This window comes from Callorhinus ursinus, unplaced genomic scaffold (genome assembly GCF_003265705.2).
Source record: "Callorhinus ursinus isolate GAN/ISIS: 27379988/994484 unplaced genomic scaffold, GSC_fseal_2.0 scaffold25, whole genome shotgun sequence".
Lineage (NCBI taxonomy): Eukaryota > Metazoa > Chordata > Mammalia > Carnivora > Otariidae > Callorhinus > Callorhinus ursinus.
Window position 1 is genome coordinate 8,223,120 of NW_027397087.1, and position 15,856 is coordinate 8,238,975.

The 15,856-nt window shown below is 38.2% G+C and overlaps 1 protein-coding gene across 9 annotated transcripts in view; it reads right to left on the reverse strand.

The window, feature by feature from the left end:
* Nucleotides 1-12,577: 12,577 nt before the first annotated feature.
* EXD1 (exonuclease 3'-5' domain containing 1) overlaps nt 12,578-15,856 on the reverse strand; it is a 31,480-nt gene continuing 28,201 nt past the window's right edge. For all 9 annotated transcript variants that reach the window (XM_073876826.1, XM_025883811.2, XM_073876827.1 and 6 more), the window contains one exon: nt 12,578-14,269. In XM_073876826.1, the coding sequence (XP_073732927.1) occupies nt 13,664-14,269 (606 nt within the window). In that variant the 3' untranslated portion in view covers nt 12,578-13,663. The remainder of the gene's footprint in view (nt 14,270-15,856) is intronic.

Here is a 15,856-nt window from a genome sequence, read left to right on the forward strand (position 1 = left end):
AAAAGGCAGTCCAAAATGTTTGCTAATGAATGCAAAAATGAAGCCTGCTGTGTTGGACACCGCAGTTCATATGGGTTCCACAGTGTGGGGTTCAATACTGTAGAGGCAAGTGGGGGTATGAGCTACTCATACATGTAGTATTTTCATTCATATTGTACTTCTTTTACATGCCTATACCTTCTCAGAAAGAAGGACTGAAGAAGTTTCCTTGCCTCTATCAAAATTTGCCATGTTAATGGCTTCTTAAAGAGCAAATGATGGACGGCGCCCGGACAAGTTACACAATACCACGATACCTAAGAGAGCTTTTGCCCTGACCCCTCATTCCTGGAACTTGCCGCTTTGGCTCTTCCTGAGGAATGTTTTTATTAGAACTTGTTTCCATTACAAAGCTTTTATTTAAAACATTCAGGGTTTAGCCATCAGGTGGCTTTCAAGTTATAAACAATAAGCACTTTGGGGAATTTGAGAACTCCAGAATGTGGAACTTATCTCATCCAAATCAGACAGGCTACTGTTGCAATGTGCACAGATGAGCAGCATCAGCACGTTATTGGCCCTTCTGGTTTACATCACAATTAAGTGTATTTCATCAACTGTTCCATATCTACCAGTTTACATTCTAGTTCATTGGGGAAAAGGGGGGTGGGGAATTAAAATATTAGAAGTGGATGCCTCTGGGGAAAACTGCTGAGGCTGGGAAAGGATGGGACAGGGGGATATTCATTTTTACTATAAGTTCTTCTGTACTGTTTATTTTGCAACTATGTGCATATATTACCATTTCTTCTTAAATTTTGTTTTGATTTTATCTGATTATTCTAGCAACATATATTTGCTTCTGTTCGTTGACATCATTTAACAGAATGTTATAATCCTAATGATTATTTCTCCCTCTACCCACTAGACCAGTGGCTTCTAAATGTTTTTAAAATAAATTCTTTTTTTTAAGATTTTTTTATTTATTTGAGAGAGAGAATGAGAGAGAGAGAGAGAGCACATGAGAGGGGGGAGGGTCAGAGGGAGAAGCAGACTCCCTGATGAGCAGAGAGCCCGATGTGGGACTCGATCCCGGGACTCCAGGATCATGACCTGAGCCGAAGGCAGTCACTTAACCAACTGAGCCACCCAGGCGCCCTAAAATAGATTCTGAGACACAGTATATGTACAATAATATTAATACATGCTCAATGGGTTTCAACAAATGTATACGCCGGTGTAACCACCACTACAATCAAGATATGTAACATTCATTCACCTGAAAAAATACCCTATGCCTCTTTGCAATCAATTCTCAACTCCATCTTCTGGTCCCGCTAGATCTGATCCGCCCACTGATCTGCTTTCTGTTACCTTGGATTCGTTTTGTTTTTACTAGTTTCATATAATGGAATTGTGTAGTATGTATTCTTTTGCATCTGGCTTCTTTTGCTCAGCAAAATTTTTTGAGAGTTGTTTAAGTTATGTGCATTGTAGTTTGCCCTTTTTATTGCTAAGTACTAGTCCATTGTATGGATGTACCACTATTTTTTTATATAGTTGCCTGTTGTTGGAACTTTAGATCCCCGTGTAGGGCTAAGAATAAGGCTATCAGGGCACCTCCGTGGTGCCGTGAGTTAAGCGTGTGACTCTTGGTTTCAGCTCAAGTCCTGATATCAGGCTTGTGAGATGGAGGCCCGAGTCTGGCTCCATGCTCAGCACAGAGTCAGCTTGAGATTCTCTCCACCTCCGAATCTGCTCCTCCCACTCATGCTTTCTCTCTTCAATCAATCAATCAATCAATCTTTTAAAAAAATCAACTTTATTGATGCATAAATATCTAGGCGCTGAATTTCCAGGTTGTTTGGTAAATGAATATTGGACCAGAAAATAGCCAGAACTGGGGCACCTGAGTGGCTCAGTCGGTTAAGCATCTGCCTTCCACTCAGGTCATGATCCCAGGGTCTTGGGATCGATCCCCGCATTGGGCTCCCTGCTCAGCAAGGGAGCCCGCTTCTCCCTCTCCCTCTGCCTGCCGCTCCCTCTCTCTCTGTCAAATAAATAAATAAAATCTTAAAAAAAAGAGAGAAAGAAAGAAAGAAAGAAATAGCGGGAACTTTCCCGAAGTGCTTGTACCATTTTACATTCCCACCAGCAGTGCATGAGCTCTCTGGTTGCTCCACATCCTCACCTGTATTTGGTAGTGTTAGGTTTTTTTTTCTTTTTAATTTTAGCCATTGCAGTGAGTGTGTGGCTTAATTTGTATTCTCTGATAATGAATGATAATGAGTAATACAGTGCTTAGTGGCCATTCATATTATCTTTTGTGATATTTCTGTTCAATTCTTTTGTCCATTTTTTAAATTAGATTGTTTTAATGAATTATAAGATTTCTGTATATATACTGAAGGAAAATCCTTTGTCAGAATACATGTATGACAAATACTTTCTCCCAGTCTGTGGCTTGCTTTTTCTTTTTCTTTGAAGACTCTTTCAAAGAGCAGAACTTTTAGATTTTATATGATATCCAACTCATATTTTTTTCCTTTATGGTTTGTGCATTTTGTATCCTAAGAAATTATTGTCTATCTCAGTGTCATAACAATTCTCTGTGTTTCCTCTGACATTTTGGATAATTTTAGCCTTTTTTTTTAAGTTTATTCATATTTAAGTAATCTATACACCCAACATGGGGCTTAAACTCATGACGTTGAGATCAAGAGTCACATGCTCTTCCAACTGAGCCAGCCAGGCACCCCCTATAATTTTCGCTTTTACATATAGGTCTATGATTCATTTTGAGTTAAATTTTTGTATGGTATGAGATAAGGATTGGCTTCCTTTTTTTATATGGATACCTACTTGTTTTGGCAAAGTTCTGTTCAAAAGACAATTCTTTCCCCCATTGAATTTACCATGGCACCTTTGTCAAAAAGAAAAAATAGCCTTATATGTGGGCTCTGTTTCTGAGTTCAATATTCTCTTTCATTGATTTTATGACCACCTTACACCAATACTACACTGTTTTGATTACTGTTGCTTTCAAGTCTTTTATTTTTTTTTAAGATTTTATTTATTTATTTGAGAGAGAGAGAAAGAGAGAGCATGAGCAGGGGGAGGGGCAGAGGAAGAGAGAGAAGGAGACTCCCCACTGTGCAGCGAGCCTGATATGGGGCTCCATCCCAGGACCCTGAGATCATGGCCAGAGCCAAAGGCAGCCATTTAACCAACTGAGCCACCCAGGTGCCCCACCTTCAAGTCTTTTAATCAGTTATGCAAATCCTTCAACTTTACTCTTCCTTTTCTAAATTGTTTTAGCTTATCTAAGTCCTTTGTGTTTCCATATAAATTTTGGAATCACCTTGTCAATTACCACATAAAAACTCGCTAGATTTTTACTGTTATGTTAATAAATCCACAGATCAGGAGCACCTGGGTGGCTCAGTCGGTTAAGCATCTGCCTTCGGCTCAGGTCAATATCTCAGGGTCCTGGGATCGAGCTGCACATTGGGCTCTCTGCTCAGCAGGGAGCTTGTTTCCTCCTCTCTGCCTGCCTCTCTGCCTACTTGTGATCTCTCTCTCTCTCTCTCTCTGTCAAATAAGTAAATAAAATCTTAAATAAATAAATAAATAAATAAATAAATAAATAAATAAATCCAAAGATCAATATGGAAATAATCGACATCTTAACAATACTGAGTCTTCCACGGTATATTTTCCATTTATTTACATCTTTAATTTCTGTCAGCAGGGTGCCTGGGTGGCTCAGTTGGTTAAGCGACTGCGTTTGGCTCAGGTCATGATCCTGGAGTCCCGGGATCGAGTCCCACATCGGGCTCCCTGTGGAGCAGGGAGTCTGCTTCTCCCTCTGACCCTCCCCCCTCTCATGCTCTCTCTATCTCATTCTCTCTCTCAAATAAATAAGAAAATAAAATACTTAAAAAAAATAATTTCTCTCAGCAACATGTTGTAGTTTTCAATATACACAGGTCTTGCACATATTTTATTAAATACATCTTTAAGGATATTTGATTTTGGACATTATAATAAATAGTACTGTTTTTTAAATTTTAATTTCTGATTGTTCTTTGCTAGTATCTTTTGTATATTCACATTTTTGTATATTGATAGTCTATCTGTGACATTGCTAAATTCACTAAGGGTTCTAGTAGCTTTTTATAGATTCTGTAGTATTTTATATGCACCTGATCACGTCATGTAAAAATACAATTTTACTAGGGGGCCTGGGTGGCTTAGCTGGTTAAGTGTCTGCCTTCAGCTCAGGTCATGATCCCAGGGTCCTGGAATTGAGTGCTATGTCAGGCTCCCTGCTCTGCACGGTGTAAAGTCTGCTTCTCCCTCTCCCTCTGCCCCTCCCCCTGCTTGTACTCTCGAGCATATGCCCTCTCTCTCTCTCATGAATAAAAAATCTTTAAAAAAATGTAATTTTACTTTTTAAATTTCTAATCTATATGCTTTTATTTTTCTTGCTTTATTTCACTAGTTAGTAACTATAGTATATGTCAAAGTAGTGAGATCATATATTCTTTCTTTGTTCTAAATCATATGAGGAAAACATTCAGGCTTTCAACATTGTAAGTATGATGTTAGTAATCGGGTTTTTTTTGCCCCAATTTTAAAAATGTGGTAAAATACATATATAATTTACTATCTTGTTCTTGTTCATTTTACATGTTCAGAGGACTGGTGTTAAGTACATTCATATTGTTGTAGATCCATGACTACCATCAATCTCTAAAATTCTTTTCATCTTGCAAAACTGAAACTCTATAGCCATTAAACAGTAACTCCCTATCTCTTCCTCTCCCCAGTCCCCAGCAACCACCATCTACTCTCTGACTCTATGATTTTGACTACTCTACGTAGCACATATTTGTTTTTTGTGACTGGCTTATTGCACTTAACATAATGTCCTCAAGTTTCATCCATGTTGTAGCATATGTTAGAATTTCCTTTCTTTTCTTCTTTTTTTTTAAGATTTTATTTATTTACTTGAGAGAGTGAGAGAGAGGGAGCATGAGCAGGGGAGGGGCAGAGGGAGAGGGAGAAGCAGACTTTCCTGCTGAGTGGGGAGCCCGAACTGGGGCTCGATCCCAGGACCCTGGGATCACGACCCAAGCCAAAGGCAGACACTCAACCAACTGAGCCACCCAGGCGCCCCAGGAATTTCCTTTCTTTTGAAAGCTAAATCTTATTCCATTGTAGGTATATATCACATTTTGCTTATCCATTCATCTGTCAATGGACACTTGGGTTGTTTCCATGTTTTAGCCATTGTGAATAATACTGTTATGAACATGGGCTACAAATATCTATTCAAAACCCTGTTTTCTTTCTTTTTTTTTTAAGATTTATTTTAGAGAGAGCAAGCATGCACATGCAGAGGCAAAGTCTGAGAAGTTTGAGAGAGAGTCTCAAACAGACTCTGCTGAGCATGGAGCCTGATGTGGGACTCGACCTCACAACCCAAGATCACAACCTGAGCTGAAATAAAGAGTCAGGCACTTAACCAACTGTGTCACCCGGATGCCCCCAAAACCCTGTTTTCAATTCTTTTGGGTATATACCCAGAAGTAGAGCTGAAGGATGATTTGGTAATTCTATTTTTAACTTTTTGAGAAAACACTGTACTGTTTTCCACAGCAACTATACCATTTTACATTCCTGTCAATATTGCACAAGGGCTCCAATTCCTGTACATCCTCACCAATACTTGCTATTTTTGTTATTATTTATTATGATTTTTAAAAGTAAACTCGAACTCACAACCCTGAGATCCAGTCACATAGTCTACCAACTGAGTCAGCCAGGTGTCCCTATTTTCTGCTTTTTGATAGTAGCCATTCTAATGGAAATGAGGTGGTATCTCATGGTAGTTTTAATTTGCATTTCTCAATAATTAGCAATATTGATCATCTTTTCATGTACTTACTGGACATTTATATATTTTCTTTGGAGAAGTGTCTATACAAGCCTGTTACCCATTTTTGAATCAGATTTTTTGTTGTTGAATTTTAGGAGTTCTGTATATATTCTGAATATGAATCCCTTATCAGATATATGATTTATAAATATATTCTCCCCTTCTGTGGATTGCCTTTTTACTCTTAATAGTGTCTTTTGATGAACAAATTTTTTAAATTATCACAAAGCCCAATTTGTCTATTTTTTTCTTTTGTTGCCTAGACCTTTGTTTGTTTAAGACCTTTGGTTTTTTAAAAGCACCTTATTAGGTAAAGGAGTACTTTCCTAATCCTAGTTGGTTGAAAGTTTTTTTTCTTACCATGAATTGATGTATAATTTGTCCAAAATATTTTTTAGTAGCTATTGAGATATTAATGTGATCTATCTCCTTTATTCTGTTAATATCATGGATTATAGGGGTGCCTGGATGGCTCAGTCGTTAAGCATCTGCCTTTGGCTCAGGACATGATCCCAGGGTCCTGGGATCAAGCCCCACATCAGGCTCCCAGCTCAGTGGGAAGCCTGCTTCTCCCTCTCCCACTCCCCCTGCATATGTTCCCTCTCTCGCTGTGTCTCTGTCAAATAAATAAATAAAATCTTTAAAAAAAAATATCATGGATTGTATTTTCATGTTAAACTACACTTGCATTCCTGGGATAAATTCCATCTAACCATGATGTATTTCCTTTTTATATATTTCTAGATTCTATTTGCTAATATTTTGTTAAGGACTTTTGCATTTATGTTTGCAAGGAATATTGGAGTATAGTTTTCTTTCCTTGCAATATTATTGTCTAGTTTTGGTATCAGAGTAATATCATATTTATGGCATCATAAAATGAGTTGAGAAGTGACACCTCATTTTTTTTAAAGATTTTATTTATTTATTCATGAGAGACAGAGAGGGAGAGAGAGAGAGAGAGAAGCAGAGGGAGAAGCAGGCTCCCAAGGAGCAGGGAGCCTGATGCGGATCTCGATCCCAGGACCCTGGGATCATGACCTGAGCCGAAGGCAGATGCTTAACCATCTGAGCCACCCAGGCACCTGTGACACCTCATTTTTTTATTTCCTGTAAGAATTACTAACATTGCTTCCTTGGAAATTCACCAGTAAAGCTATCTGGGTATGAAGTTTGCTCTAGGGAAAGCTTCAAATTATGAATACAATTTGTTTAATTGATTTAGGGCTATTCAGGTTTTCTATGTTTTCTTTTTTTATTTTTTTAAAATACTTTATTTGACAGAGAGAAAAAAAGAGAGAACACAAGCAAGGGGAGCAGGAGAGAGAGAAGCAGGCTCCCCACAGAGCAAGGAGCTGGATGCAGGGCTCGATCCCAGGACCCTGAGATCATAACCTGAGCCGAAGGCAGACGTTTAACAGACTGAGCCACCCAGGTGCCCCTAGGTTTTCTATTTCTTCTTAAATCAATTTTGGTGATTTGTGTTTTTCAGTGAATTTGTCCTTTTCACCCAAGTTGTTCAATTTGTGGGCACAGAATTGTTCATAGTAGTCCCTTGTTATCCTTTTAATATATGCATTATCTGTATTAATAATCTCTTTCTCATTACTGATATTGGTAATTTATGTTTTTGGTGTTTTTTTTATCTTGCTCAGTATAAAGGTTTAGCAATTTTTTAAAAAAGATTTATTTATTTATTTATTTGAGGGGGGGGGAGAGGGAGAGAATCTCAAGCAGACTCCCCCTGAGTGTGGAGCCCGATGCAAGGCTCAATCCCACAACCCTGAGGTCAGCATATGAGCCGAAACCAAGAGCCGGGTGCTCAACCAACTGAGCCAGCCAGGCACCCCAAAGGTTTAGCAATTTTTTTTAAAGGTTTTATTTATTTGAGAAAGTGTGCAAGTGAGAGACAGTGAGAGAGCACGAGTGGGGAAGGGGGGAGGGGGGAGAGGGAAAGGGAGAAGCAGGCTCCCCACTGAGCAGGGAGCCTGATGTGGGGCTCAATCCCAGGATCCTGGGATCATGACCTGAGCCGGGGAAGATGCTTAACCGACTGAGCCATCCAGGCACCCCAGGTTAAGCAATTTTATTGATCTTTTCAGCCAGTCAGGTTTTGGTTTTATTGCTTTTCTCTGTCCACTTTTAATTTTATTGATTTCTACTCTTAACGTTATTCATTTTATCTTCTACTTACCCCAAGTTTACTATTCCTTTTCTAGCTTAAGATAGAAGCTAAGATCATTGACTTTAGATCTTTGTTTTATTGTATAAGTATTCGAAGATATAAATTTCCTTCTACGCTTAACTTTTTTTTTTTTTAAGATTTTATTTATTTATTTGACAGAGAAAGACACAGAAAGAGAGGGAACATATGCAGGGGGAGTGGGAGAGAGAGAAGCAGGCTTCTCACTGAGCAGAGAGCCCGATGTGGGGCTCGATCCCAGGACCCTGGGATCATGACCTGAGCCGAAGGCAGACACTTAATGACTGAGCCACCCAGGCACCCATCTTTTTTTTTTTTTTTTACTGCAACCAACAGTAAAAATACACCTACCCAAGGCACACAGCCGAGGAAAAGAAGGTTTCACAAAACAAAATTTTCCCCTTACTATGTGCAATGCACTCTGATATTTTCTATTCTGTCCCATTGTTTAAGAGATGCTGCTCATGACTGATTGAATTGAACATAGTCTAGGCTTTTTTTTTTTTTGCAATGACTTATGTTAAGATCAGATTGCTGATTATGCCTTGATTACAGTTTGACAGCTCTTCCTGTTTGAGTAGGTGTATTAAATTGTAGAGTCACAGGCTCAGATCCCAAGAGTATGTGAAACAGAAGGTATCAAACTGTGTCTTAGGGTGAACCTACCAATGCCACTAAGATTCTTGTTTCATATAACAGTAAACATCACTCTCCATATCCCTAAAGAGAGCTCTGAAGACATTTCCAAGATACAATTTATCATGAGTATACAGACTTTCATTTTATTTTAGGGTTTCTATGATTTAAATATTTTACCTATAATGTTGTCCTTACTTAGAGATCGGGGACATTTATTGGGTTTCAAATGTCCCCAGTATTTATGTTCTCATTAATCTTCATAATATCCAATGCAGGTAAGTTATAAAATATGACAGGAAATCTTTCAGATGTATAAATGAAGAAGTTAGAATTTTGAAAGTCAAAAGTATGCCATGCCTCTCAAGAAAAAAATCTAATGCTCTCAATGGTACATCATTATTACAAAAATTGGAGGTGGCAATATAATTGGTTAACACTTCTGGAAAGTAACTTACAAGAGCTTTAAAAAAATTTTTTGTAATAACAAAAACAAGAAAACCTCTATGACCTGCTGTTTCTATTTCTGCAATTTCATTCTAACAGAATGATTCAAAACATGGAAAAAGGTTTGAGATAGCTTTGAAAAAGCATGAAATAAGGAAATGGAAATAAGCTGAATGTACCACAATTAGTTAAATAAACCATATAGCATTCTCTTAGAAATCGGGTGCCTGGGTGGCTCAATTAGTTAAGTGTCCAGCTCTTGGTTTTGGCTCAGGTCATGATCTCAGGGTCCTGGGATCGAGCCCCACATCAGGGCTTAATGGGGAGTCTGCTGGAGATTCTCTCTCTTTCCTTCTGCCCCTCTCCCCACTCATGCTCACTCTCTAAACAAATCTTTAAAAAAAAAAAAAAGAAATATTATGCAGTCATTGAAAATCTTTTTTTTTTTAAAGATTTTTTAAATTATTTTTCAACAGAGAGAGACAGCGAGAGAGGGAACACAAGCAGGGGGAGTGGGAGAGGGAAAAGCAGGCTTCCCATGGAGCAGGGAGCCCGATGTGGGGCTCGATCCCAAGACCCTGGGATCATGACTCAAGCTGAAGGCAGACACTTAACGACTGAGCCACCCAGGCGCCCCAGTCATTGAAAATCTTAACAAAGGTTGTGCAACAGCATAGAAGAACACTCATAGGGTAGAATATATTCACATATGTATGATTACAATGATATGGGGGGAACCTATGCATAAACACTGGAATTAACAAAAATGTTACCTTTTCCTGTTGAGTTAGAGAAATAAGAGTAAATTTTTTATTTTCCTGTATTTTGTAAATTCTATTTAAAAGTATATAAATTTTAAAATTAAACACCTACTATAGTAAAATTAAATTCTAAAATTAAACACCTACTGTTGTCTGTTAGGATAAGGAAATGGAAAAATACATGATATAAAATGCACAGTAAGTGTATTTATGTTATGATATGACTGTTTCAAGTGTAGGGGGGGCACAGAGAGAAGACAAGAGAGAGGGAGGGAGGGAGGAGGGAGAGAGGGAGAGAGAGAGAGAAAATGAAAGAAGATTGAAAGAAAAATGCCAAAATATTAGGAAGGGTTGATAGTTATTTTTTTCTCTTTATTCTCTAAATTTCCTGTAAGGTATTTATTTGTGTTACTATTATAATAAATGCCTTTATAAGTATACCTCACTAATCACCCTGAGGCCCCCTACTTTGACCCAGGCCTCATCTCAGCTTACTACTGGGACTTGCCTTGTGTCAAAACAAAGAAAGGTCTGTAGGGCATTGCAATTCTATTGTGTCATGTTAGGATTTATCAAGCCCACAGCTAGATTGGAGGCAAAGCTGCTGCAGTGACTTTTCATCATAAAGTTGAAAGAACATTGAATGGACCAAAAAAGAACACTGGTTCTATTCTCTGCATTTTTGCCCAAGGAAGTCATTTAACTCCATTTCCTAATTCCCAAAGTAAAAGGGTCAGAGCTTGTAAGAAGCTCTAATTGTAGGTCATGTACATAAAGGTGATATGAGAAAAGTCAGACAGGAGTAGAAGAGATGCATGAAATTAGTGTAGACTGAAACTAGACCCCAAGAGCTTGGGAAACGAAGTAGTGTGGTTTATTAACTCTCAACTAGAAAATACAAAGTATAGAACTCAGTGGTGTGGGGCGCCTGGGTGGCTCAGTTGGTTAAGCGACTGCCTTTGGCTCAGGTCATGATCCCAGAGTCCCGGGATCAAGTCCCACATCTGGCTCCTGGCCCACCGGGGAACCTGCTTCTCCCTCTGACCCTCTCCCCTCTCGTGCTGTTTCTCACTCTCTCTCTCTCTCAAATAAATAAAATCTTAAAAAAAAAAAAAAGAACTCAGTGGTGGATTGGGACAAGAACCAAGGATTTCCCAAAATTCTGGGCAAAATTTAGACAAGAAGTCTGCATAATCTCAGAGAGTACCAGCAACAGGGCTTGAACAATGCACGAATTTTTCACTCTAGCCAAAACAGAACTTCATGGTAGGAGCTGGGTGCATACATGGGGTTTAGGTTGGCACTCCAGGCTAGAATGAGGATATGGAGCCCAGGTATATGAGTGTTTCACTGAGAAAATACTGTGAAGAAACCCAAAAGTCTCATTTAGTTCTGGGAGTCAAAATACCTCTCAACTAGCACTGTCTAAAAGAACTTTCTCAAACAGTAGAAATGTTCTTCACCTGTGACATTCAATACTATATAGCCTCTAGGCACATGGGACTATTGAATACTGGAAATATGGCAAGTGCAAATGAGGAATTGGATTTCTAATTTTAATTAATTTAATTTTAAATTTAAAAAGCCACACATATGACTAGTGGCTACCATATTGAGCAGCACAGCAAAGGCCTAACACATTCCAGCGGTTTTTCTTTTTTTGTGTTGTTTTTGTTGTTTTTTAAGTAGGCTCCATGCCCAGTGTGGAGCCCAACGTGGGGCGTGAACTCATAACTGTGAGATCAAGACCTGAGCTGATATCAAGAGTCAGTTGCTTAACCAACTGAGCCACCCAGCACCCTGGTTCTTCTCAAATATAGCCAAACATACCTAATGAAACAAGAATTCCTTTTTTGAATATGAAGAATATTTTTTCTTTGTAGCCTTTATGTATATATGTTGTGTATGATAATTTAATGGTTCCATAGGAAGTTAAATCAACTCTAGGAATTTCACAAGAATTCATGCCCCTTCCAGAGTAAACCTAGATTAACCACACTCTGAGCCCAACCTGAAGATGTATTCACCCAAGATGAACCACAAACTACCTTGGCCCCAAGTGACCTTCTAAACTAAGGACAAAGTGAGACACCACAACTGCAGGAATGAGCTGACCGCTCTTGGGACCTGCCTTTATCTTCAGTTTAGACTAGATCTGCATCCTGGAGTTTGGAAGGGCACAGCTATTTTTTCAGTGCACTCAGAATCGGCTAGTGCAGATAAGGATGTTCCCTTTTTTTTTTTCCTTTAAAGATTTTATTTATTTGAGAGAGAGAGAATGAGAGATAGAAAGCACGAGAGGGAAGAGAGTCAGAGGGAGAAGCAGACTCCCTGCTGAGCAGGGAGCCCAATGTGGGACTCGATCCCGGGACTCCAGGATCATGGCCTGAACCGAAGGCAGTTGCTTAACCAACTGAGCCACCCAGGCATCCAATAAGGATGTTCCTAATTGTAGGTTGTCCCAAAGTTTCCCATAAGTACAATAAATAATAGAGTCCTGTATGAGAGTCAACTTATAGATTTTTAGACTGGACTCTAGACCTAGAAATCCATACATATTCCAACTTATTCCTACTGTGACCTAATGAAGAAAAGAGATAATCCGGTGGTACAACAGGTTTATTGGTTATTGTACACAAAAGAATGTGAGCAACTTGCAAGTATTCAATATAAAAAGGGCTTAGTACAAGTTGCCTTCCTTTCACCCTAAGAAAGTATACCAAACTGGGGCACCCAGCTGGTTCCATCAGTAGAGAATATGACTCTTGATCTCAGGGTCATAGGTTCGAGCCCCACACTGGGTGTGGAGCCTACATAAAATTTAAAAAAAAATTTTAATAAAAAAACAAAAGAAAGCATGCCAACTCCAGGAAAATAGAGAGGAATCAAACTTCAAGTTTATATAACAGACGTACTCAAAAGAAGTCTCTGCTTTGTTACAAAAATGGACAAACCTTCTAAAAGTAAATGGAATCAAAAGAAATTAAAACTGGGATATTGATTCCTGTAATAACATTAACTAGTGTTTGTCTATGACATAAGACAGACAAAACATTAAAGTTCAAGACTAAAGTCAGTATTTTTTCAGCTTTTTTGATATATAATTGATAAATTAGAGTTAGTATTTAAAAAAAAAAGAAAAATAGTACTGGTAGTTATCAGGTGACAATTTTTTTAAACTTACCCTTAGAAGTTTTACCAATCCCTTTCAAACCAAAAAATACAACAAAAGTTTAAAAGTAGGGGCACCTGGCTGGCTCAATTGGTAGAGCATGCAACTCTTGAACTTGGGATTGTGAGTTCGAACCCCACTTAGTGCATAGAGCTTACTTTAAAAAAAAAAAAAAAAGTTTAAAAGTATAGATTCTTCCAGATACTAAGGCCAGGATTTTTCCCCTCCTCAAATCCTCTAAACGCAAATTATGAGAAATCATTCACTCTGACCACTGGGAACATTTTTGCACAGTGACATAATCAAAACATTTACTTCTTCCATTTAACTTATTCATTCCCTTCTAATAAAATTCTAGGCATGAGGAGTAAGCAACAGGATATAATTTTTGCTGAAGCCTTCCTTTCTTTGTGAGTGAGGCAAAACTAAATTTACAACATGACAAACTTAAGCACTGAGGAAGGCCTTATTGGTAGAGGAAATGAGCCACCTTCATGGTCTCAAGAATAAGTAGTGCATCTCTAAGATAAATTTGGAGAGAGATTTATCCAAGAATCTGTTTTCTCCAAGGCCGGACAGGGAGGAAGTGTGGGAAGCACAGCTTTTCTAAGAGGATGAAAGGTGTCACTTGGAGACACTCCGGTTTCCTGAGGAAGGGAAAGAGACACTGAAACATCTTGTTTTGTGCATTTTAGATCTTCCTTGTTTTCCACCATCATTAACTGTTCTATCTCCTCTTTCAAAGATAAATTTGTCTGAAACTCCTGTCTGGGTATCTCTGACTCAGAGCAAATGAGTTTGTTGATACAATCCTCACTGGTTTCTTCCTTCATGGGAGGTAGATGTTGAGGTTCTGTCGGAGTTTGCTTATTTTTAGATTCTTCTTTCAGCAAATTTACATCCTGATGAGACGTAAAACTTGGAGTTTCATCTAGCATAGAGTTTTTACAAAGTAAGGAAACCCCTACTTTCCCCGCGGTCTCTGTCACTGATTTCTTTGGATGTAGCACTGTCCTTATTAGGAGGCCCCGTGTGTTCACCCTATATTCTTTTGCAGCTCTCTCTCTGCGCTGCTTCTGGAAGTCCTTGAGCTGAAGCAGTTCTTCTGGAAGCTCCATACATGTAGGCTAAGAAAAGAACGGGAAAATAAGTCTACCATAACTAAACTTCTGAATATGGTCCTTAAATCACTTCTGCTATACTTAACAGTATTTGACAAAGTGAGGATCAATTCAAATGTGTTCTTATGGCTCCCTCTAGAGTATTCAACTATAGTAGGCCTATTTTTGATTAAGTTAAATATTTTGAATCCACAGTGTGTGTGTATGTTGTGCACTGCGTGTTAAGTATGTGTAAAGATTAACAGTGAAAAGTTAAGTGTCCCTTCCAACCTGTTCCCAGTTGCCTCAGCGAGTGCATCTTCTAGAAAGCAGTTTTCGTACGTAGCCTCCCACAGAGAGTCTATGCATCTGTAATCATGTTTGTGTATATATATCCATTACTCAGTGTTTATCTATCTTTTCATTGCATTGCATTTTTCAACTTTAGTTTTCTCCCAACCTTTTATTTTGATAACTCTTTCTAAAAATTCTTTTACACAAATGGTAACATAGTATTATCTATTCCTCTGCATCTTGATTTTTTTAAACTAAAAAATTTGTCTTGGATTTTTCCCTGTTAGCATTTTTAAGGGCTGAATGGATATGCAATAATTTATTTAACTAAACCCATATGGATGGATGGATAGTTGTTTCCAGTATTCTGTCATTACATAAATGCTATAGTAAAGAATATATTAAGAAAATGTCCTCTTTGTTACATGAGGCAAATAATTTTTCCCAGGTTGCTTGCCTTTTGACTTTCATCATAGTATTTTCACCACAGAAAAATGTTAAGTCAAATTTATTAATCCTTTATGAGTTCAGAGTATTTCTGCATTGCATAGAAAGGCATTCCCTCATACAACTCCATAGCAAAAAAGCAAATGGTCATCCAGTTTAAAAATGAGCAAAGGACCTGAATAGACATTTTTCCAAAGAAGACATTAAAATGGCCAATAGGTATATGAAAAGGTGTTTGGGATCACTAATCATCAGGTAAATACAAACCCCAAACACAGTAAGTTATCACTTCACACATGTTTGGATGGCTATTGTCAAAATAATGGCAAGAATGTGGAGAAAAGGGAACCCTTACTCATGGTTGGCGGGAATAGAAATTGGTACAGCTACTATGGAAAACAGTATGGAAGTTCCTCAAAAAATTAAAAATAGAACTACCATGCAGTCCAGCAATTCCACATCTGGGTGTGTATACAAAGAAATGAAATCACTACCTTTGAGAGATGTCTGCACTCCCTTTACACTGTAGCATTACTCACAATAGCCAACATATGGAAAGAACCTGTTTACATCAATAGATGAATGGATAAAAAAGATGTGAGATAGACAAGAGAGAGAGAGAGAGAGAGAGAGATCTCACACACACACACACACATATACCCACAATGGAATATTTAGCCATAAAAAAGAAGAAAATCCTGCCATTTGTGACACGTATGCACTTAAAGGGCATTTTGCTAAGTGAAATAAACCAGACAGAGAAAGACAAATACTATATGGTATCACTTATATGTGGAATCTTTAAAAAAAAAAAAAAGCTGATTTCATACAAACAGTATAGAATGGAGGTTGCCAGTGGCTAGCAGGAGGGAA